Genomic DNA, 14,869 nt, shown 5'->3' with positions numbered 1-14,869 from the left:
GTTGAAGATGTGAGGAGACTGAAAAGCCCGGAGGAGGGATGAGAGTCATCCAGGAATTTGAGGTCGTGGTGCGTGAGGCTGAAGACGTAGATCTGCAGCATGGCTGCCTGGCAGAGGCAACAAAAGCTCCCATAGGTGACGCAAGCGAAGTGTACTATTCGAAACATATCTTATATCATGGTCGTAAAGAAACAGCTTGTTGGTCCTTGATCTATCCCTTGCATGATCAAGAACAACGTATCAGTCAAAGATGTCAGCCGAGGTGCAAAGGGGTCATGTATGTATCACGTGATACACTCGCTCTCCTTTAGAAATCATACTAAGACATCAGCAAGTGCACCCTCATACTTATCAATCGACCTGCTTGATCGAATGCACACACTATTCCTACAGTGCCGGAAGCTTGGAATGGTAGATGCTAATATGCACGTGATATCTGTCAACCTTCCAGCCACCGCTCTGAATCGTGGCTGTGCTGCCAAACGACAGCCCCCCAACTCTGAGCCGTCATCGAACACAATTACACTTTACAAATATGCAGAAAGTGGTCTCTGCGGCACGCAAAGTAGGACACAGGAAGAAAGCTTCAAAAATGAAGTACCCTCCAGTACTCTCTGAGGAAGCCTTGGAGACCCTCATTTCTGATGTTAAAGATTGGCAAATCACTCACGGATCACTGCTTAAGCTTGTTCGAACCGAGGATGAACACACAGTATTGTCTCAGCCGGTCGGATGCACTTTGTTCCCGACACTGTTTCCTAGAAACTTATTCCAAGAGGCTCTCTCTTTGCAAGCAATTTACAACAAGCTATACGCTGCTGTGGCCGAGGATGAAGAGTGGCTTTATGAGACATTGAAAGACTTGATTGATGTCGATCCATTGGCGAACGCACTGTGGTCAATTTATCAAGAGGTAAAACGAGAAGGAGTCCTGCAAAATATTACCCTTGGCATCTTCCGTTCAGACTACATGCTTCACAACGATGCTCAAGACACATCAAACGGCCTAGGACTGAAGCAAGTCGAGTTTAATACAGTCTCATGTGCTGGTGGGGTTCATGGAAACAGAATATCAGAAATGCATCGGCATCTTTACAGAACTGGCATGTACCAGCAGCATTCGGACTCGACCTCTGGAAGTCCCTCAACGGTCCCCCTAGATACATCGTCACTTCCACGGAATTCAACATTACCAATGCTCGTTTCTGGTCTCAAAAGCGCGCATGACGCATATAGACCAGCCTTAAGTCGGGGAAATAGTAGGAAAACATGCATCATCTTCATCGTCCAGCCATACAACTTCAACATCGCAGACGAACGCCCAATCGAGTACGCATTGTGGGACGAGTCCATAGCTAACTTCCGAGTTACATGGGGACATGAAGTCTTATCGCAAACATCTTTGACACCCAGCGGCGAACTGATCTATTCTCCGCCAGAACGATCTATCTCTTATGAAGTTAGTGTTGTCTATTTTCGAGCCGGCTTCGAGGTTCACGAATTCAATGACATCGGCCATATGGCTCGTTTCCAACTCGAAAAGTCTAGAGCTATCAAGTGTCCGTCTTTACTTTCACATCTCACTACTTTCAAGAAAGTACAACAAGCACTAGCACTTCCCAATGCCCTGGACCGTTTCTTGAATTCAGAAGAAGCTGCACTAGTATCGAAGACATTCGCGCCGCAGTATCCTCTTGATACTTCTGCCTTTGGACAGCATGCAAGGAAACTTGCAACAGACCCTAAAACAGCAAAGAGCTTCATTCTGAAACCATCACTTGAAGGTGGTGGCCACAACTTCTATGGGGAAGACATTGTGGCCTTCCTCAAAGCGACTCCCAAAGAGATGTGGCATCAATACGTTCTCATGGAGAAGATCACGCCACCGCTGGTCAAGAACTTTCTGATGTCATCTCGTGGACTCTATGAAGGGCCAGTCATTTCCGAGCTGGGAGTTTTTAGAATCTGCCTCTGGGAGAGGAAGACTGAGAGCGGAGGCAAGATCAAAGCAGAAATGCTTGACGTCCAGGAACCTTGCTGGTCTTTCAAGACGAAAGATGCAAGTGTGAATGAGATGAGTGTGGTGAAAGGCTATGGGTGCTTTGACAGTCCTGCATTAGTGGATTCCGACGTTTTTTTGTCTCTGCTTGAGAGGAAATGAAAGCTAGAGATGATACTGGTCATTACGAAGGAATTCGATCAAAGCACTGGCAGTGGAAAGAACCTTGCAATGCTTATTTCATACAAGAGACTCGCCAGATATAAAAGCCCTTGTCCGATTTACGAGCCTCATTTTTGGATGCATGCTTACTCTTGGGGAGGGGTGGTTGTGGTCGGAGTTAACGGGATCTGCGGTGCTAAGCCCTGAGTTGCACTTTTTGTTTGCTCCTAATACTCGCATACTTTTCATCTTGGATTTCGATTCTTTCGAGTTGGGAGTGATACAGAAAGTGGATATGGACTAGGAATGATTCGTCCATATGGCTTTGATAGCGGAAGTCGCACAACAGCTCGGATTCCGGCCCCTGTGCATCTCGAAGTAACATCACAACTGCTTTGTTACTTTGGTGCCTTGCAAATGAAGATGGGACGATTACGGGGGTGCGAAGCGTATTTGTTCAAGACGTTCTTGGCTTGAGCATCCTAGACTCTCCCGTGTAGCTAATGTAAGCGGGGCATTTTCTAGAGAAAACAACGTCCTGGAATACAGGAGTAGTTCAATTTCAGCAAGTAATGTATCATTCTACATCAATACTTATATAATCTCCTCACTTCTCCTGCCCCACCACCTCTCAAAATTGCTCTGTTCAGCATACGGTAGTATATCAATAAACCCAAACACCCCGCAGCCACGAAGAACAACAACCCCGCATTCACCCAATGTCCAGTCAGATATCCCTTCTTCGCCTGGTCAGCTTTATAGATCCAGACACCTGCAATCTGGCCCGGTGCTCCAACTGACACATTTAGTGCGATAGCTAGACCGACGGCGCCTGTGCTAAAGACGTTGCAGGAGAGCCAACCTAGAAGTGGTGGAATACAGGAAAATGCTCCAGATGCGGCGACAATGAGACAGCCGTAGCGGGCGGTGTAAGAATCTGCAGGCAGGAGAGCTGAAGCCATGAAGCCTATGGCGCCGATTGTGGCGAAGATTGCGGAGTGGAGAGCACGCCTGGAAGTGACATTAATGTGTGAATCCTTGTTATGAGTACAATGGAGGATGCAGCTTACGCGTTGAAGTGATCTGCGGAGAACGCGACTGCGAGGGTCACGACATCTGTGGTGATGTTAGCATTCTGATCATTTCGAGGGAATGGGAGGCTTACATGCTACCGCATAAGGGGGAACAGTCATAAGCTGTGCTTCGAGGTTCTTGTATCCAAGACCTGCTGTGATGCTGGGTGTGAAGAGTGATAGCCTTGGTAAGAGAGTTAGTAACCGAAGCCGGCCAGGCCAATGTCCCTGACTTACGAGGAGAACGGAGTTGAGATGCCGAAGTATACCTGAGAGCACATTAATTGAAAAATTTCCATACCGCAACCTTTAAACTTACAGTATAATGAGCATATAGTCGCCAGTCCGTCAGCGTGTCTTTGGCTTGAACCCAAGTTAAGCTTTCTCCGTGGCCGTGAGAACCATCCACTCTCAAGCGAGCAGCCGCAAGCGCTTTCTCTTCGGTAGTCAACCATTTTGCTGTCTCGGGCCAATCTGGGAGAAAGAAGAACACAAGGATGGACGAAAGGCACGATGGGATGCCCTCGATGATGAAGAGCCACCTCCACGCGGAGAGGCCGTTGGTCTGGTTCATGTGTCCAATGGCGAAAGCCAAAGCTCCACCAAATGCACCCGCAAGTGTGGCAGATGCAAGGATACAGGCAACACGGATTGATCTCTCCTCAGTTCGATACCAGAAGGTTAGGTAGTACACAAGACCTGGGAAGAGTCCTAGATACACAGTCAGACATGTTTCCACGACTGGTCAGTCGAATTGTGCTCACCTGCTTCGAAGACACCGAGCAGGAAACGAACAACAGTGACACTTGCAAACCTGTGAGCGCCACCAAGACCGATCGTGATCGCGCCCCAACAGAACATCAGGAATGAAATCCAGGTGCTAGGGCTAAGTTTCTTGAGGAAGTAGTTGGATGGGACTTCGAAAATAGCATATGCGATCAAGAAAACCATGAGAGCAATTCTTTTGAACATGTTAGAGAGTTTCCGCAGGGAGGAAGTCCAATCACTTACGTATATTGATAACTTGTCATATGTGTATCTGATAGCAAATCGTCGTGAGTATTGGCATTGAGTGTCTTAGCATTTCCTGCTTGATGGTCAGTTACGAATCATCGATTTGGGATGGCATGATACTGACCAATGTTTGACCGATCAAGATAGCAAAGCAGATAGATAGCTGCACAGAGTGGAACGATACGCAGGTCTTGTTTCCACACGAGAGACCTGTCTGCTGCGGTCCATTCATGGGTATCGACAGTCGTTTCGTCCACAACCTGACTATGTTAGCTGATGTTTGAGTAACACGATATTACAAGGAATTTCTACCTCTTTAGATACATTCTCGACATCTTCAACATATCTTTGAGTCGGCATTTTGGGTTGTTCTGACCGAGTCTCGCTCGCTGCCATCTTAAAGACTGGGTTGCTTTCCTCGTGCAGAAAGTCTTTCGAGGAAATAGATTCCCCAGATTCTGATCAGGGAGATTTTGCAGATCCGATAGATGCTATATATGCATCTCCAGTCCCCGGAATGATGGTAGAATGTGGGGTGAGGAGAGGTTGGGGTTGCAATGCATGTCCCAAGAAAGAATTCGGCGTGGCAGGCCGACGCCGACGCCTGTTTCTGTCAACATACAGTAGTCGGAAGTGTTCATCCCATCTTTGAGCAATGAGGAGGCCTCGAGTGTGCTGAGAGCGGGGGAATTGGTGGAGAAAATGGTTGTTCAGGCGGTGAGATGGCTTCGGACTTGGAGAGCCGAGGGAGGCCCTGGAGAGAACACTACCTAGGTACGTACAGCACTGATCGACGCTTCTTCCCTTGTCCTTCTCCCCGAACCAACTTCGGTACTGTACCACCAGCTTCACCTCACCGCGCACTCACTCTCCCTGTATAAGTGAAAACCTGTATAAGACTGGGGAGTTTCCTTCTCGGTCGTCGGTAGCGGGGCCGAAGCACCCTCCTTCAATTCACAAACTCATCACCGCTGGAGATCCCACCGATGCGGACGCCGGCAATGCCACGAAATGCAGTCCCAAGCTTGCGATGTGTGTCACCGACGGAAGTCACGATGCGACAAGAGACATCCATGTGGATATTGTCAGAAAGCCGGGGTAGAATGCAAATACACAGACAGAAGCAGAGAGCCCACATTCCGGCGAGACCATGTGGAGGCCATTGAACGACGACTACGCCAAGCGGAAGCAAAGAACAAAGCACTGTCAGACGAGCTTGCCAAAGCCAAGAGAAATGAGAACTCGATCCTCAGCAGCCGTGAAGTCTCGGGTGTTAGATCAACACCATCATCTAGAGATGAAAACACTCAAGTCAGTCTTTCTGCTACGGGTCACGTGTACATGCCTATTAACTTCCTCAGTCCTCTACCCCTGTACAAGCAAATGGGACAGGACACACTATTATCAACGAGGTTTCATTCCTCGCCTCGACCGCAGCTGGAGAACGGCATTACCTTGGTTCGACAAGCGGCGTTTTGTTTGCGAATCTGGTGAGAGCTAGTGTTGACATCTCCAATGGCCAACACTCCTCTAGAGCTGAGAACGAGCATTCTCAGCAGCTGAGCACTTTGGCGAAAAGCTCTGTATCGACTACATACAGTCAATCCTTGCCTCCTCATGAGCTGGCGAGTAAGCTCGTCTCAAGCTACCTAGCTCACGACCATTTGTGCTACCCTTTTCTGCCGCCAGCTGAACTTCTCAGCATGACGGATGCCATCTATGGCGATCCATCTTTCTACTCCAATAATGCATATGAAGCATTCGTGTTCGATCTCGTCTTAGCCATTGCAACGGCAAATGTCTACAAATTCGACTGGCAGATGCTTCCAAGTGCAGAGACGCACCACTCTCGTGCAATGTCAAGGATCACGGAAGTCTTCCAATGTGGAGGTATCAAGAGCCTTCGAGTAATTCTTCTTCTGTGTCAATACCGTACTGGGAGCTCGATGCAAGATACTTCTGCAAGTATGTGGCATCTGGTAGGCATTGCTGTCCGGATTTGCTATGAGCTGGGTCTACATCGGGAGTCTACGTACACTTCCAAAACACAGCGCGACGAGCATGAAAGGCAATTAGCTGAGCGGAGAGAGCAAGAGATCAAGCGTCGTTCTTTTTGGTGCGTCTTTGCTATGGACAGGTATGTGTCTCCCTTTTTTCTCTTCACCAATTTCGCTCCTGTCCCGCGTCTTGAAAAACGAAATCGTTATGAATCTACATGCTGATTCTTGAAGAATTGTTGGCATAACGCTAGGTCGACCTCTGGCCATCCACTTAGACGACATCGAAGTTGCACTACCTTCTCCTCAAAGCGATCAGATATTTGCTACTCAATTCCAGGAACAACCAAGTGCACACCAGGCTAGCCGCACGTCGATTTTCGTCCACATCACCCAATATCGCCACCTATGTGGCAGGATTATGACACACCTTCACGGCCTCAAGCGACCAGAGCATACCGAGGAACGAGTGTCTACTCTCAGAGATACGCTTGTGGCTGAGCTTGACGAGTGGAGAGCGAATACAAATAATCTCGTCCTACCAGACAACGACAACGGACCCGATTTTCCCCCAGATCGCACGAGCTTCCGATCCAGAGAGTGGTATGAGGTCTTGTACAGTAATGCGAGACTGCTCCTATTCCGACCCTGTCCGATGCTGGCGGACATTTCCAAGGATTCGAAGTCACTGCAAAACATTTTCTCGTCCTCGAAGCAAGCTATCACTATATATGCCTATCTTCACAAATCTCGGAGAATTAATTACTCGTGGATCACTTTGCACGCTGTATTCATGGCGGGGTTGTCTTACATTTACGCAGTATCACGCCACTTCAGAGAGAGGCGACGCGGACCGTCGTCGGGGGCGTGTCTGCTGTCAGATCCAACGACGATAGAGATTGTCAACGATACTAGAGCTTGCTCGAACGTTCTTGTCGCCGTCTCAGAACGTTGGAATGCGCTTCGTCATTGCCATGAGGTGTTTGACAGGTTGAGCGATGCGGTTCTAGCAGACGCTATCAAGCTACAATGTGCTCCCAATCTCGTTCAGCAATATGCCACATCGATACTTCCACCAGACGCAGAGAACAGACGATTACAAGAGATCAATTATCAGCCGTTCATGAGTTCAGCCTCTGCCAGTCTCCACCCCAACTCTTCTGCAACAGTCCCAATGAACGACGCATGCTACACCAGCACATCCCCGTTAGCAGTTGATTCAGCATTTCGTAGCTGCTACGATGACCTACAGAATCTTTATGATCAGTCCTTCATTGATGATCCTGTCATGCAACTATCTCACGACTGGCTCGGGTATCTCGATGATTTCAGTGGCAACTACCAATGGTCAAATGATACCTGAACTCCATGTATTCTAGCCAGTCTTGACGCCCATCTATTCCGACACCATATCACTTACATTTTCCTCTTGCCTGGGTTTTCATAATGGCTGAAATCTATCTATATTCTTCCACGTTCAAGGAATTTTACTGGGATGTCGACAAATCTGCTTCGGAGAAACTCCCCAATGCCCTTTCCTAGGCCGTCTACTCGAGAGCTGCTTGCAATCCCTCCATCCAAGAAATCAAGTATGCGACTACGATACGTCAGTCACGCAGCGCGGCCGGTGTACGTCGCGGACTTACAAGTGAACGGCCAACAGATTAGGAAACTCGCAACGTTCGACCCTTCTCGAAGTATCGCCCCCCTCCCAATCGTCGCCGAAAAGCGACTTCAATTTGTCAACGGATAGGAGATTTTGCAGCCAGGAGTACTCATCCTCGTGGCGAACAAAGAATCCGACATTGGAATTGTTAGCTTTGTCACCAGACCGAGCATGAACGATGCTTCCCAGAGGTGCAGAGACCGTAGGCCCAAAAGATGAAACATCTTGCAGGTTCTTGGTTTCATACGACGGACGAAGAACTGGATATGAGGCAGTATCGGAAACTTGAGGAACACGGATGATCTTCGATCGTACGACAGCTCTATGATCCAGAGGCGAGGAAGGAATTGTCACTGGGAATATTTCCATGAAAGGTTTCGGTTCCATCGTTCGAAAGTCTAGGTTCATATGGTAGCCTTGGTGGGGTCAGATCATTTCACTTCGTTCTCTAACACACATACCTGGATAGCTTTGCATCCGCAATGCGTAAACTCGCTTTCGAAATTTGGACGCCGCAATGTCTTCCTTTGTACGAGCTTGGGCGAAGATACGCAAGAACACAGTGCCAGCTTGCTGAGATGATGGATTCACTGCTTGTGTTCCGTATAGCTCTATCGAAAGCTTGCTGAAGTTACAGTCTTTGAACATATGTCCAAGTTGGTTCTTGATCATCTCAGCTTTCTCAGCAACATCAAGTCCGTTAATATAGAATGTCGTTTCAGCCTGATATCCTCCGGTTGCGGCTATCATTGCTTTCGTAGTGTTTGGAGGTGGAAGCCCTCTCATCCCAGAGATGTATACAGCATTTGTTGCGGTGTCTTCGATTTTCACTTCCGACAGGTCCGCCGTGACGTCGGGATTAAGGTACAATTCTCCTTGGAGTTCGTACAGCAATTGACCAGTGATATTGAACCTGTTCACGACACCATTACTGACTTCTGGCTTGGTCATGAAGAAGTTGCCATCTGGTTGAATTTCGGCTATACCAAAACCAAGGTCCACGAGTTCGGGAAGAAATTCTTTAAATCCGGAGAAGTTTGCTCCTGTAGCATATGGTCCGCACTCGATCAGATCCACTGTATGTTAGCCTTTTCCATTGGGTCAACATTACGAGGTACTTACGTCCAGCTACGAGCGCTCCAGCTAGTTGGTCGAAGGAACCTCGTTTCCAATCATACCACCAAGCAGCGGCTGCAATCACAGGACTTGCATCTGTGACTCGGCCACAAATCACAATATCTGCACCGGTATCTAGAGCTTCTACGATTCCCCAAGCACCAATATATGCAACAGCACTCTGAATGTCGTCCTTCAAATCCCAGTCTTCGAAGCTCTGTGCCTCGTGATCGAGGTGCCGCAAATCCAGCTTCCTTCTTTTCTCCTTGTCTTTCAACAACTCCGTAATATCATCACCCAAAACGTGCGCTACCACCACTTGACCATGTCCTCTTTCACGGCACAGCCCTTCAACTTTGGATGCCAATGCTTCAACGTTGAGCGCTCCGGCATTGGTGATAACTTTCAGGCCTTTCGCGACGATGGAATCTATGCATTGAAACAATTGGTCCAGAAACCCAATTTCGTAGCCTAGGGTTGGATCTGAAGCTTTGGTGATGGCGTTCCATGCTATGTTCATTTCGCTGAGCCAGTCACCGGTGACGATATCAACATTTCCATTTTCGACCATGCGGGACATGGCTTCCCAGTGGTCGCCAGTCCTGGTGGGATGTTAGCATGCTAATTATCTTGCTCGATGAAGCTTCTTCGAGGGGCACTGTATGGAAACTCAGAATACTAACGCTCCGGAGACATTTCCGATCCTAATATTTCGTTTCGAAGGCATTCCTCGTTCCGTATTGGACAATTGTTCTCACAGAAACCAGTGTGAAGGGAGGTTCGAGGGATGAAGAAGTCTAGAAGTCCTACCCATCTCCCGTGACTGCAAGAAAGTCAGATCGTCCTCTCCAGCATGACGCTAGAACAAGCGTCCGTTTATGTTCACCGGTGCTCATCGCCGAGCGGGGTTGGTTGCTCGGTCATCTGCGCCGACGACCATTCTTCGCCCTTGCCCCACCGCACAAAAAATGCACTCTATCCCAAGCCGAAGTCTCTCCGCAAGTTCATAAATTTGCGGGGAGACAAGAATCACAATGAAAAATCGCGGTTCGATTGTACCTGAATGCGGGGTTCACGATGGATCGTTGCTGGTTTATGTGGGGTCGGTGGATCGCCGGGACTAAGAGAACAGACATGTCTATTTCTCATAATAAATTGCAATTCTTTCTGTTTATATCGTCTTCCAGAAAATTCCAGCCCCTTCCCATACATCTCAGTTCTTTATTTGAGAACTTCAGCACGATGAGGTCCCTAGCCCTCATAACATTTGTTGCTCTTCTTGCCACACATGCAAAATCATTAGTCCTCTCCCTCCCTTCTCGAAACTGCTCAACCTTCGCTCAGGACTTCGCACAATCCGTAACACATCAAAATACAACAATCATCAACTCTACACTCGTCCCTGCGGACTCTGCAGCTGGAAACAATTACACTTTCTGCAAGGTATTTGGACAAGTTGCTTACGCAGGGAATGATACGTTGAACTTTCAGCTTTATCTTCCTGAGGCTGAGATGTGGAGTGGGAGGTTTATGGCTGTTGGTTAGTATTTGTTTAACTGTGGGCCGGGTGGAGGGTGAAGAGGACTAATGGGGACTTAGGGAATGGTGGGATGGCGGGGATGATTGATACGGTGAATATGATTAAGCAGTTGAATTTGGGGTTTGCTGTTGCTGGGTACGATACTTCCAGAACTGGGACGGAGACATGACTGATATACCGCAGAGGCGATTCAGGACATCTCGCTGCTGAGAACAACGACGGAAGCGGTGCTCCTGGGGTTTACCTCCCATACATGCACTCCCAACCACAACTCACGACCTGGATCCACAACGCAATCTCAACATTCACACCTCCAGCCCGCTCCCTTGTTTCATCCTACTATGGAAAAGCAGCACGTTATAGCTACTACAACGGCTGCTCAACGGGCGGAGCTCAAGGATTCGCATTAGCACAATTCTATCCTGAATTGTTTGATGGGATCTATGCGGGCAGCCCCGGGAACTGGTATTCCCATCTCGCTTTATCGTTTCTCTGGAATGCAAAAAAGACGTTGAATGAGAGTTTTATTCCGCAAGTTACGTTGGATGCTATCACCGCTGCGGTATTGGAAGAGTGCGATGGACTTGATGGGGTTGAGGATGGGTTAGTTGAGAATCCGTTGAAGTGTGGGTTTGATATCAACACCATGGCTTGCAATGCGAGTTCAACAAATACTAGTCAGTGTCTTACGGAGGCGCAGTTGGAAGCTGCGAAAGAGATTTATGCAGGTCCAACATCGACAAATGGATCGGAGATCTACCCCGGTTTCTCGTTAGGATCGGAAAGCAGTTGGTTACAACAAGAAGGTTCCCTTGCGGACGCATTCTCGATTCCGATTTTGCAGAATGTCGTATTTGATAATCTGACATATGATTTTAGAGGGTTTGATTGGGATAGGGATGTTGAAGCAGTGGATGAGCGAGTTGGACAGTACATCGACGAAATTTCCCCAGACCTTTCGACTTTCAAGAATGGTGGCGGGAAATTGCTAGTAACGCAAGGGTGGGCGGATGCGTTTAATGCTGCAATATGGCCGATTCAACATCTGCAGGATATCGAAAGTTTCTTCGGCGAAGATGTTTCTGATTTCTTTAACCTGTTTATGGTGCCTGGTGGTGGACATTGTGGACAAGCGGAAGCGTTTCCGCAAGCTCCGGGGACTTATCATGTTGTTGATGCCCTGATTAAGTGGGTGGAGAGGGGGGAGAAGCCGGGGAGTGTGGTGAGTACTGATGGTGATGGTGGGAGTAGGTTGCTTTGTCCGTGGCCGCAGACGGCGACTTGGTTAGGAGGTGAGGTTGGCAGGGCGGGGAGTTATGTTTGTGAGAATTCGTGAGCAGGACTGTAGATCTGTAATTAAAATGACACGAGAACTTACCAATTCAACGTAAAGTTCTCTTAGCTTTTCTTTGTCTGAAGGGGCTACTTGATTCTGACAAAGATAAGAGAGTGTTGTATGACAAAGTACGCCCCCTTTCCTAAGCGAGGCAAGTAAGCTCAAGCCCAGCTCAACCAGCTTCAGCCAAGCTCGAATCGGGCTCAATGCAGGCTTAAGTCAGCCTTGAACGATTAGCAGAATGTGATGTGCAACAAAAGTTCTTGTAGCCTATCATGTTGCTGGGAATGTGGGGATCATATTCCAGAGTCTGGGGAAGCTCCTTGACAATCTCAGAGACAAGACAATCGATCAATGAAATGCTTCTATTTCTATAACAGAGAATTTAGTCTGCAACCGTGTGATTAAACAATTGTGGAAATGAATATTATGATCATAGAGGGCGTATTGGTGGTGAGGCTTGGCATTCTGCCACATCGTGGCTTGACCCCGTTTTCAAACACCGGCTTTCCCTCAACGTCCCTCCTCTTCAGTGCCAAACCACGACCAATCTTCAAACGCCGGCGAAAGCCATGGATTTCGATACAACATTCACGATGTAGACCGGCATCTGTGAGACACCCTGTCTTGTACTGGCCATACGACCATCCTTCCTCCATCCCTTCAGATTGCGACGCGTTCTGCCGTCCAGCAGCATAATCGCAGCAAGCACGGTCTTCGACCGCTTTCAAAACTCGGGGGGCATAATATAGAGAGGTCCAGACACTTGATCCGAAATGTCATGTCGCCCCTACATATCGGGCAGCATTAAAGAAGCTACACGAAGCAGAAGATATGTATTTGAAGGATAATGTTGAGACCAAATGCGATGGACTTCTGAAATTAAAGCGAGGGGTTGAAAAGTTTAGGCGTGAAGATCGATGAGATAGGTATGAATTAGACAGTAGAGTAGATCCGTCAATGTCATCACTTTGACACTTTGTTACGTGCTTCAAGCGAGCTTCATTCACTATGCTACCCACTTCAAATACACTTTTCGGGGCAGTATCGTACATCGTTATGTTTTACAGCAGTGCCCAGGTTATCGGCCCAACTAGTCCTACCATCACAGCCATGCTCATACTTTTAATCCCAACAGGAGTACCGGCGCTCTTACTAACAGTTGCCGCAGGTCCACTCGTCGTCGTGGAACTCGAGTTGGCCCCTCCCGTCGAAGTAACCGTCCCATTACTTCCTCCAGTACTCTGCGTAACCACATCCGAAGCCTGGCCAACAAGCAAACCCTGCACATAACTCAACGCACTCAACTGCTCTCCCAACCCTGTCTCGTTCCCAGCACTCGAGCTTCCCCACGTAAACCCACATTCTGTCCCAGACAAGCCCGCAGAACACGCATTCGCAGCACCCACAGCAGACGTCGTCAACTTAGGCATAATGACGGAAGATGTGTAAGGCGCCATTTGGATTGTGTTGATAAGTTGTTGTGCAAGGATGCCTTTGAATGCGTACATATCCGTAATACAAGTACTGTGGCTTTCGCATGCCACTTCGGTCGCGATTCCATCTGGGAAGAAGATCGATATTGTCTGATTGAGGAGGCCATCTAGTGTTGATTTCCATTGAGAACTGCCACTAGTGGAATTATACATATATGCCGCACCGGATATGTATGTTCCCGCATAAGACGAGAATTGAAGTCTGTTGATCGAGGTACAGTTCGTGGTAACATCAGTCCCATCATAGACGTTGAATTTTTCGTCTACAAATCCGATTTCAGAGCTCCAGTCGTAGGCCTTGTTTGCCCAGTCGGAGTAAGTAGAATTGCCGGTATATCGTCCGAGGCGAGATGCGAGTTGGAAGAAGAATCCGTTGGAGTCGCTGTTCTTGTAATCGTACCCGGTGTTAAAGCTGAAAACCTGCCACCGAAGACCACCATTGCAGGTACTCGTATCCCAGCGACTGGCTTGATCATTGAATACTGCTTCTGCTAACGAAATCCAAGTCGTACCGGCCGGGTCAGGGAACTTGAGCTCAGCGGCTGTCATGGCAGCTAAGGCCCAAGTTGATTGGTCGTCGTTTCCTTCACTTTTTGTTTGATTGGGAGGCATGAAGTCGCCATTTGGTCCTTGTTGAAAAACTAGAGCTTGGGAAACGAGGGCGTTGTATTGGGAATCGCCGGTTAGATGCCAGTACTGGAGAAGAGTATCAAGAAACGCTCCACCCTCCCACCAGTAGTAAGGTGAAGGCAGAACTCCTGGGATATTCGTCGTTTCATTGCCACTATAGTATGTTACCATACCACTTGCAATAGAGGATGCCGCTGATTTGATAGACTCTATTTCCATTAGCACTATAGTAATATATTGAAACACCATGCGCTTGTAGAAGTTCATACCAGTACTGGTGACATCCAACGAGATACCTTCGACCTGAACGAATGGAAGGGCCAAAAGGGCAGCGAGTGTCTTGTGTTGCATCGCGGCGAGTGTAGGGTAGGAGTGAGCCCTTACTACCAACGCAGCCTAGAGGTTGGTCGTGAAAGAAAAGAAGGCGTAGCTAATAGCTAAACGCCTAATGGTGCAAGTCTCACAATGGAGTGAAGGTGGAAGAGATGCAGAAGCTTGGGATTATGTTCACCGAATCTCTAGCAGAACAATAAGATAAAACGAACGTTTCTACACAAAGAAGGAAATCTGAGAGTGCAAGGAAATGTACAAATTTAGACAATGACGAGGGAAATTAAGCTTATATGCTTGGTGTTGCCACAATTCGGTACCAGTACGTGATGAAATAGGCGGATACGATCTTGGCACCCTGCTGGTGCTTGGGCGGAGCATGACTGGCGCTCGCTGTATTTGGGCCTTGACCAATTTCGAAACATCTCGTCCATCTTGAATCAATCTGACAAGTTAAAAGCGGTCTCAATCAAAACTAGAGAACTTATGAGAGTTCTGAAAGGAAGGAAA

General features: G+C 48.0%; 6 protein-coding genes across 6 annotated transcripts; 3 read left to right on the top strand and 3 right to left on the bottom strand.

The window, feature by feature from the left end:
- Positions 1-592: 592 nt before the first annotated feature.
- On the top strand, positions 593-2,161 carry LY89DRAFT_697953 (glutathione synthase; the record flags this gene model as incomplete). The annotated part of the gene is made up of 1 exon (XM_018216942.1): positions 593-2,161. The coding sequence occupies one exon, from the start codon at positions 593-595 to the stop codon at positions 2,159-2,161; it is 1,569 nt and encodes a 522-aa protein (XP_018070322.1).
- A 568-nt stretch (positions 2,162-2,729) lies between these two features.
- LY89DRAFT_648057 (MFS transporter-like protein) lies at positions 2,730-4,926 on the bottom strand. The gene is made up of 9 exons (XM_018211988.1): positions 4,561-4,926; positions 4,373-4,508; positions 4,246-4,321; positions 3,999-4,195; positions 3,554-3,945; positions 3,472-3,503; positions 3,327-3,418; positions 3,232-3,277; positions 2,730-3,172 (listed from the first exon to the last, which is right to left on the bottom strand). The coding sequence occupies exons 1-9, from the start codon at positions 4,642-4,644 to the stop codon at positions 2,749-2,751; spliced, it is 1,479 nt and encodes a 492-aa protein (XP_018070321.1). The 5' UTR covers positions 4,645-4,926; the 3' UTR covers positions 2,730-2,748.
- A 333-nt stretch (positions 4,927-5,259) lies between these two features.
- Positions 5,260-7,608, top strand: LY89DRAFT_697951 (uncharacterized protein; the record flags this gene model as incomplete). The annotated part of the gene is made up of 3 exons (XM_018216941.1): positions 5,260-5,559; positions 5,610-6,385; positions 6,480-7,608. 3 exons carry the CDS (start codon positions 5,260-5,262, stop codon positions 7,606-7,608), a joined length of 2,205 nt encoding a protein of 734 aa, XP_018070320.1.
- On the bottom strand, positions 7,397-9,754 carry LY89DRAFT_618687 (DUF1446-domain-containing protein; the record flags this gene model as incomplete). Its single annotated transcript, XM_018210847.1, has 5 exons — positions 7,397-7,842; positions 7,892-8,327; positions 8,373-8,987; positions 9,034-9,629; positions 9,711-9,754. The coding sequence occupies 5 exons, from the start codon at positions 9,752-9,754 to the stop codon at positions 7,707-7,709; spliced, it is 1,827 nt and encodes a 608-aa protein (XP_018070319.1). The 3' UTR covers positions 7,397-7,706.
- A 610-nt stretch (positions 9,755-10,364) lies between these two features.
- Positions 10,365-11,938, top strand: LY89DRAFT_100539 (tannase and feruloyl esterase). The gene is made up of 2 exons (XM_018205001.1): positions 10,365-10,702; positions 10,751-11,938. Exons 1-2 carry the CDS (start codon positions 10,638-10,640, stop codon positions 11,901-11,903), a joined length of 1,218 nt encoding a protein of 405 aa, XP_018070318.1. The 5' UTR covers positions 10,365-10,637; the 3' UTR covers positions 11,904-11,938.
- Positions 11,939-12,888: 950 nt separating this feature from the next.
- Positions 12,889-14,861, bottom strand: LY89DRAFT_719632 (mannan endo-1,6-alpha-mannosidase). Its single transcript, XM_018218510.1, has 2 exons — positions 14,299-14,861; positions 12,889-14,238 (listed from the first exon to the last, which is right to left on the bottom strand). Exons 1-2 carry the CDS (start codon positions 14,378-14,380, stop codon positions 12,968-12,970), a joined length of 1,353 nt encoding a protein of 450 aa, XP_018070317.1. The 5' UTR covers positions 14,381-14,861; the 3' UTR covers positions 12,889-12,967.
- Between the last annotated feature and the right edge of the window lie 8 nt (positions 14,862-14,869).

Source organism: Mollisia scopiformis (assembly GCF_001500285.1).
Source record: "Mollisia scopiformis unplaced genomic scaffold LY89scaffold_14, whole genome shotgun sequence".
Lineage (NCBI taxonomy): Eukaryota > Fungi > Ascomycota > Leotiomycetes > Helotiales > Mollisiaceae > Mollisia > Mollisia scopiformis.
This window is presented reverse-complemented; position numbering and strand designations above follow the sequence as displayed.